The 9,150-nt window shown below is 32.0% G+C and overlaps 1 protein-coding gene across 1 annotated transcript in view; it reads right to left on the minus strand.

Annotated features, from left to right (window-relative positions):
• The window catches only part of LOC149420937 (uncharacterized), an 86,857-nt gene extending 85,852 nt beyond the window's left edge, over positions 1–1,005 (minus strand). The window contains exons 1-3 of the mRNA XM_089635148.1: positions 990–1,005; positions 748–856; positions 514–662 (exon numbers count right to left, since the gene is read on the minus strand). Coding sequence (XP_089491274.1) covers positions 514–662; positions 748–856; positions 990–1,005 — 274 coding nt within the window. The remainder of the gene's footprint in view (positions 1–513; positions 663–747; positions 857–989) is intronic.
• Between the last annotated feature and the right edge of the window lie 8,145 nt (positions 1,006–9,150).

A 9,150-nucleotide genomic window follows, 5' to 3' on the forward strand; every position in this document is an offset into this window, starting at 1 on the left:
TCTAGAGAAATTTCCCTACATCGAAAAAAAACATTTATGGAAAGTGAATTTTCGAAGAGAATAGATATTTCGATCTGAAATATGGGAAAAAAGTTTTTTACCACAACCACTCTACAGGACAACCGATTGTGTCATGCTCGGAGGGCTGATCCGTTGCATACATCCACACACAGATTGGTTCGTGACGGACAGGTCGACAGCGAACCGAAGCGACCTAACCGATCTGTCAGTCGCAGGAATACACGGACGGATCCGAGTGTGAATTCAGCGCATTGCGCTTTCATTGTCCATTTTGGTGACGCGCGTTTTTACTCACTGTGGACAAGCCTACTACTAATTAATAATTTCACATCGATTAGAGACAAGTGCTAGACAAAGCATTCCATAGATAAGGGATCACTTGCATATATTATATTATTGCATTCAGGCCACTTTCTTGCTTTCTCTGCCAATGCCCCACTTCGATAATATTAAACTGTTTAACTTTTGCAGGAGTAAATGGTCTTGACTTACCTGGTCTGATTTCAGGGTTAGGGGCATAATCCTTGTTCCCAGTGTATCCATGAATCAAAAGAATTGTTGGAACATTTTGGACGAAAACAGCTCTGCTTATAGATTCAGGATTTCCGAAATCCAATTGATGCGGGTTGTCTTGTGTATCTCTTAAATTGATTAACCAAGGTAGTGGGTATATTAAACAATACAACTAACTGCTTAAGAAAAAATGAAATTTTAAAATGCACTTACTTCGTATATAACCAAAAGGTTATGTTTTCATTTGGACACTCGAACGGCGGAATGACGCAATTATTACTTTGGCATTCTATTTGTTTTACTGGTGCAAAGGAGATGCAAACTGAAAAAATGCAATTTTATTAGAAAATGGGTTTCAGTGTTCAAAAATAAAAAAATATATCCATTGGCGGTCTCTGAAGTGCGTTAAACAATGCATTGCTAAATATTTTCTTGACTAATAATTTATCATTAACGTCCATTGTTGGTCATGTAGACTTTTTGCATAATGCCAGTGGGTTTAGAAATATGGACCGTGAGAAATTTATGCAGATAAAATGATTTTAGATTTCAAAAACCTTCTCACAGATTTAAGCAATGAAGATCTCTTAGGTAAGTTTTTATAACAGGTTTTGAGAAATGACGTTTCTTTTTTTCCGTTTAAATTGTTTTTGTGTTTTCGCAGAACGCAATTTTTTTATTTAATTTAAATCATAATATTATTAAATTTGATTTACATTAAATTACAAAAAAAATCTTTTATTCCAATTGGATGTAATGCACATTAAAAATGGGTTGGCACTTTGGGCCAAATAATTTTATTGGAATAAGGTATTTTACATTCAATAGTAAATATTCTGTTATTGAAATTTTTCTTGCTGCTGGTAATGAGTTAAACTTTTAACAAACAAATTTATGAAATATTATGTAAAGGATTTAACCATCTATAAAACGAATCAGAAAATCTTGTTTCTCTATATTCAGAATAACTATCAAATTTTTTTACAAGAAATAATCTCTCGTGATGAATAACAGGTGAGTTATCGACAGAAGCAACGACAACAAATATGTGATAGATACAAACACTCTATAATAGTGTAAATGATTAAAAAAAAATTCTGAAACATCGGTAACATTACTAACATTTTGGATTTAATATGGACGAAACGATTCATCTAAACACAAACGGATATAACATATTTACATCTTATTTAGATTTGACAACAGATTAAAACTTCACTGCTGTTGAGATGGCTTCACCACACAAACTGTTCAGTATAATCCTCGTTCTGTTCGACTGCACGAGTTTCAATAAAGATTTACTGATGCAAATCAACGAAATTATTACAACTAACCAAAGAAAATATTTGCAGAAAAAGGATAAAATACCGCGAGATTACGCAATTTGACTGATTAACACCTATAAAAAGGTGAAAAGGAGTTCAAATTTCGCTTATACATTAGGAATTTAATCAAAAGTGATGTTAAAGATCATCTGATTTAAGGAAGCAAAAAGTAACATGGATTCATAATAATTGTGAACACGATAATTTGTGAATAATTATAATAAATAAATCATGTCTTACCGAAAAAAAATGCGAAATAATATTGATTCATTGTTCCTGGTTTCTGATAATTACAGGCAGTTGATTTTCAAATTTTCGGATAATCGTTTTTTGCTGAATGGAACAAGCAGGTCTTCTGGTGAGCAGGTCTAGCTGCACAAATAAACAGAATGAGAAAATTCGCACACAATCTAACTACTTGTGAAATGTTAACGGGGCCGGAGTTTTCACGTGAATGATAGCACACGTTTATTAGTTTGTGAATTATTCTGTACACGATTCGTTTTATCATGGTGTCTGAAAGAAAATTATACTTACATTGTTTATTGCTGAGGTAATCACCTTTATTATGTTTGTACCTGGCTTGGTAGTTATGATAAGTGAATGATTAAATGTATATTATTGATGAAAATAAGGGACGACGGTATATACAATCTTTGGACCAAGGTTTGTGGAGAAGAACTAGTGCTTTAGCTCCAAATTCCTTAACCTGACTTACAATAATCATTAAAAATTAAATGTAACAAAAAAATACTACAATACATTTCTTTGGTGTGGGAGGAAGGTATTGTAATATTAAGAAGTTTAATTGAATCGTTACCTTTATTTAACACATAAATAACAGATATAGAATATTTACAAAAAACCTAATATCACTTCGATACACGTTAATAAGTCAAGTAAGTGGTAAATATAATCATCCATATTGTGTGATGCCTTAATTTCATTTAGAACTTACCAGTTGTTATGAAGTAAAGATGATCCAAAAATACTCAATTAAACTTTTCAAAAGCACTCCCTTGTGGTATAACCTACATTAGTACCACAACAAGACTTTTATAATCTGCATAAAACACATAATACAATTTTGGTCAATTCTTTTTAGTGAAGTATAAAAATGTCGTAATAAATATATATTGAGCTTACTATTGTTGTTATAGAACGACTTGAAAATCTTGAAATGATGTATGAGAATATTACGAACTGATCATGTATTGGTTACTTTATAATAAAGTTATAAGGAAAAAAAAAGAAAACAATAGAAGGGGTAATCGATTAAATCCTTCTTTAAGCTATTACACAACCTTATACACTTTAGAAGCCATTAAAGCAACTTAGCAGGAACTTAAGTGGAAGGAATATTGTTTGTTTTGTTTTGATGTCTAAGTTGGAAATCCCAGTGTAATGGCAATGGTATTGAAAATTTAAAACAACCATGACGCGTGGTTCACAAACAGAAACTTTGTTTATAAATTTTATTTGATGCAAAGATGTTAATTAAGAAAACTGTTTAAAAAAATTATCAGAATTAGCAATAATGTTCGTTGAAATCATACAAAAATAAAAATGCTGTAGAAATCAGTAACTTTATGATGGAAAATATACTTATGGCCCCGTAGTAGGCGTTCAAAGATGGTTTGAAAGGGAGATATTTAAATACGAATGTTAGAGGGAGCGCGCTAATATTTAAAAAAAAGATAATAATTAAACGAAAATGGTGAAAATATTTAATAAAACACAACTCGTTTGAAATAGTGCATAAATCTCTCGCAAAAATCTTTAGTTGCATTTAAAGACACACTGTGAATTTTTTCATGCCTACAATATATTAAATAACATAATAAAACGTATTTTTAATAATTTTCAGAGTCTACTTTGCCATTTTTTTGTTAGCGAATTTCATATAATTAACGTTTCGGCATAATAAATTTATAGATTTTATCTTCAAAAACTTTTTTTTTTGGAACTTAAAAACTTAAAGAGTTAACGTGATTTTTTTATAAATCGGTAGAAATTGGGTATGCAGGGGGTATTGGGGTATTAAATTGGGTACATAATAATACGAAACACTATAACTGAGGTAAACGTTACTGCTTTTATTTTACGAACACGCCAACAGGTGTCTTCTTCTTCGTGTAAAATTTCGTTAGTACTTTAATTTAATAAAGTTTGTTTATTTTTCTAATCAATGTTGTAAACATCGTTATGATTGTGCGACAGGGTGTTTTATTCACGTGAAAATATTTCTATTTAAAAAAGTGCAAACATAATTGCTGAACGATTACTTTAATATTACAATATAAGCTAACTTTAGTACGATTTTTTTTCATCTAGTAGAACTGATTTTTTTGATGAAACTATTCATACTGTTTAACTGTTTGTGTTTATTTTAAAATGCATGTGTAAATGAGCGATAGTTCGATGGCTGAAAGTGTCAAATTGAACTAATACTTTTATATTATATATCCAAACTTTAAATCTTATCTTTCGTGTACAATAGTTGTATATATTTTTTGTCAGCTATACTCATTGACTGCACTGTTTACGGTATATTACATAAATTACGTAAATTTGTGTGCAAAAGCCTTTAACGAACGTAAATAAATAAAGAGCCAAAAAATGTCACATTAAATCAGTGGAATTTCTTATCCAAAACTCTTCTGCTTTTTTCAAAAACACAATTTTCATCAAAGCTGAACAAGGTCTATTATTTCCTACAAAAGAAAACTTTTTACTTCTCCTTATTATTTAAAATTCTTAGGTACGTAAATTTGAAGCTCAGAATTCCAATTAAATACATTAATTAAGTAGGTTTTATGAATCAATTGCATCTAATAACACTGTCTGACAGGAGAATTATGTCAGACCTAGTCGTGTTACACAGAGTCATTAATAACTTAATTGACAGTTCTACCATCGTTGCCACTGTTAAATTCCATGTGCCGACTAGGAATGCAAGACAAAATATAACATTATTATGCAATACATACACAACTAACTATGAGACACACTCAGTAACCAGTGGGATGCATGATCTGGGCAACAAGTTTGAGGGTACTATACCAGCACTTTGGTGAATCCTACAAATTAGAGTAGCGTTGGTAATGTAGTTTTAGTGGTTTGTCTTAAATGTAGTATTGTTCTATTTTCGATATTATTTTATTTTACCGTTAAATATTTTACTCATGTTGTTTTATTTTCAGTTTATCAGTTTACTGTTATATCATGCTTTAAACTTTTTGTATAATTTTCGATAGCTCACTAAATATATTGTTTTTTTTTAAATCCATGTTAAAACCCAGCTGGGCGTAAAACCATATAAAATAACATAAAAATAAAAATAAATATTTGGTAACCTTACGAGCTATTGCCTGAAATACCCACTGCCATGCCATAAATTGACAGACTGATTTTAATTTCCTTTGATACCCGTTGGAGACATTCTTGAATATATTATACTTTCTGATAGGACATATAATTATGATAGGTTCTAGTCGTTATTGATAACGTAAATGAAAGTTGTTATTTATTTATGTATAAACACAAGTAAGTAGAACGATCACAAATTAGAACCAGAAATTGTAATGAGTCGTTATTGTGGATTGTTTTATCACCTATAAAAATAGTTCATTGTAATCATTTACACTTTATTTGTGCTGAATAATTATTTTGAACTATATTTTTGCAACTATATACCATACAATTTTTTAAAAAGCTAACATAGAAGTTTTTGTAAAATTTAAAATCCACGACAGCAACAAAATTTTTTGATCTAATCTAATTCCAAGCTAAATTGAAAATTCTTCTCCGCTAGCCTCAAATTTAAATACATTTTCCAATCGATATACATTTTTAAAACGCTCCAATACTTCCGTTTAATACGCTCCAACCTTATACTGAACTTGAAAATTTGTTGTTACGATTTTAAATTTGAAGATCCATTTTTTTCATATGCTTTAATAAGCTCGGAAAGTTTTGCATAATTGTGACAGTTGACACAGGATGGCTTTTAGTTTGAGAGAAATGGACTAGATATTTATAGGATGGCTTTTAGTTTGAGAGAGATGGAATAGATAGGATAGGATGGACTAGATAGGAAAGGATGGTTTTTAGTTTGAGAGATGTGACGGGATATTTATAGGATGGCTTATAGTTTGAGAGAGATGGACTAGATATTTATAGGATGGCTTTTAATTTGAGAGAGATGAACGGGATGTTTATAGGATTGCTTTTAGTTTGAGAGAGATGAATTAGATATTTATATGATGGCTTATAGTTTGAGAGAGATGGACTGGATATTTATAGGATGGCTTATAGTTTGAGAGAGATGGACTAGATATTTATAGGATGGCTTTTAATTTGAGAGAGATGGACTCCATGTTTGTAGGATTGCTTTTAGTTTGAGAGAGATGGATTAGATATTTATATGATGGCTTATAATTTGAAAGAGATGGACTGAATATTTTTATGATTTTTTTAAGCGATTACGGTGCTTCAAGGTTAACGTGCAGGTTATTGCTTAATTTGATTGAATGCATTTAAGTGCAAATTTAAAAAAAATAATACTTCATTAATTGCGTTTCAATCATTCCTGTTTGGTATTGTATCTTGAAGCGTTATTATTAATTGTGTGGTATGCAAAGCCATTATCCTTGCACAAAAAACATAATCAAGGATGCAAACTGCAAAACCCGTTAATAATAATAAAACTGATGAAGATACATTATTCTTAACATAGTTTAAAATGACGAGCTCTATGGAAAAGGCAAAAGCTCATTGACTCCAGGCCCGTAGCAAGTGAGACTATCCCCAATAGGGCTCTTTTGCGATACTGAAGGTAGATGAGAGGGAAAGGACATGAGGAAAAGGAAGGTAAGTAAGTACATGGCTATTCAGTTGTGGTCATCAAGCATGGCTAAAGCCATTTAAGGCAACGATTCCATCCTGAATGGTGGTCAAATCACCAGGTCAAAAGTATTAACAGGTGATACTGAGCGGGAAGCTCCAGAGTAGACTCTGGAATGTACCGCAAACATACCTATAGAAATGCTACTGCTAGAAATTATTTTTAATGTGTGAAAAAACACAAATGATTTAAATAAAATTTTAAAAAATAATGCGTACACAGCCTCGGTTGCCGAGGGGTAAGACTCTCGACAAGCAATCCGGAGGCCGCGAGTTCAAATCATATCATGCGCAAGTAAATTTTGTTTGATTGATTTGTGGTATTTCACAATTTAATCATATAATATAATACATCTTACATTTGCAGCACGTTTCAGAGTGGAAGATACTCTCAGTATCGCCCTGGCGGGAGACTATTATTCCGAATTGAAATGTTGCTTGAAATGGCTTTAGCCGTGTTTGGTGTCCAGATTTGATTAGCCAAGTACTTCCCCACCTTCCTCATCACCATCTCATTATCTTCCACACTACCTTCAGCCTCACAACATTTCACTTCAGCCTCAACACTCACCCCATTTGAAGATGCTATAGTCTCGCTGGCTCCAGGCGGTCGGGAACAGTTGTTGACTCTTTCTCTCTCACGCGGTATTCATGTAATTAAAAAAAAAATAATAACTTAACACGCCTAAAAATAAGGTTTATTCATGTATGTACCTACTTCCAGTTTCCCACAACTTCACTTCTGTTATAAAGTGTGTAAAGTATGCCATAGTTAATTCTGATAAAAAAGTTCAGTTTAGTGGGCACTTGTTCCTTGATCCGGTAGGAGAGAAGGTTTGTTAGCTAAATCTGGGCCAATTTCAGGTTGCACAGAAAGGCTTCGTGGCGTGACCTTCCTGGGCACAGTGACCGCAACTTGGCTGCTTCTCACTTCAAGGAATTTCAAATCATTTGACACAAAATCACAAAAAATCATAGTTCGGTTAAGACAATAAATTTTAGATGCATTGAGAAAATCATTGATATTTTATTAGTAGCCATTGCTATCAGTCCCTTGAGTTGATTTTTAGCTAAAGAAAATATGACACAAAAAGAACTCTGACAGGCATCCTTTTATTAAGTTTAAAAGAAATATAAAGGCATGGCTTGCCAATGGAGTTTTTGGCATAAAAAGTTATGAGAGATCGCTTGTCATAATGTACCATATTTATAGAACCTAAAAATATAGGATATACGGCAAAATCTAGGTAGATTCATTGAATTTAATCCACAGTAAACAGTTTCACACGTTTTCATATAAATATTTTGAGAAATAAAGGTATTATAAAGGTAAATAAAAGGTATTAATTAAATAACTAGCAGTTAAAAACCCGCTCCGCGGGTTTTTTTCTGCTAGGCCCTTCGGGCGGAACTTGGTTGGGCTTCACCCAGTTTAAGTGATACTAACAACAGTTACATTTAATAGGTAGATATTAGGCCATTCACAGAGAGAGGGTGAGTATATATTGTTAAAACACGGAGGAAGGAGTTTAGGCATAATAAGAATGACAGTTATTCGGGTAAAACTTTACCTTTCCCGAATATTTGCCTAAATGGCTAAAGGTAAATTAATATAGGTAAATATTCAGAATCGCTGGACACGGAAAATACGAAATATTTTTAAATAATACTTTCTGATTTACCTTAATTACTATAAAAGGAATCGAACAGCATTTGGGAATTTTTTAATTTTAGCTTTTTAATTTTTAATTACGTAAAATGAAAATTCGCTTTCGCTGAATGGGATGACAGCTTGAATAATTTCTGTTGATAACATTTTCTTTTGTCTGTATTCCTGACATGAGAGGCTAGAGACAATTGAAAAACGTAAATTAAAAAAATATAATGTAATACAATATTCCGGCAAAATAGTGCCTTAAAAGCACAAATGATTTATTTGGCTTTTATTATCATTATTATTTTATTTAACCTCACCTATAATAACCTAACCTAACCTATAATAATGCAGCCTAGCCTATAATAATCCAACCTAACATATGTCCTAACCTAACCTATAATAATACAACCTAACCTTTATCCTATCCTAACCTACAATAATCTAACCTGACCTAACCTATCCTCACCTATAATAATCCAACCTAACCTAACCTATATCCTAACCTAACCTATAATAATCCAATCTAACCTAACCCAACCTAACCTAACCGAACCAATCCTAACCTAACCTATCCTAACCTAACCTAACCCATAAAAATCCAACCTAACCTATAATAACCCAACCTAACCTAACCCATAATAACCCAAACTAACGTTATGATTTAAGATTTTCACGGCCAAAAGTATTTTTGTTATTTTTTTTGGGGTATTATGCCGTGTTGCGCTAACT

Source organism: Hesperophylax consimilis, chromosome 9, assembly GCF_061612785.1.
Source record: "Hesperophylax consimilis isolate HC1 chromosome 9, BYU_Hcon_1.0, whole genome shotgun sequence".
Lineage (NCBI taxonomy): Eukaryota > Metazoa > Arthropoda > Insecta > Trichoptera > Limnephilidae > Hesperophylax > Hesperophylax consimilis.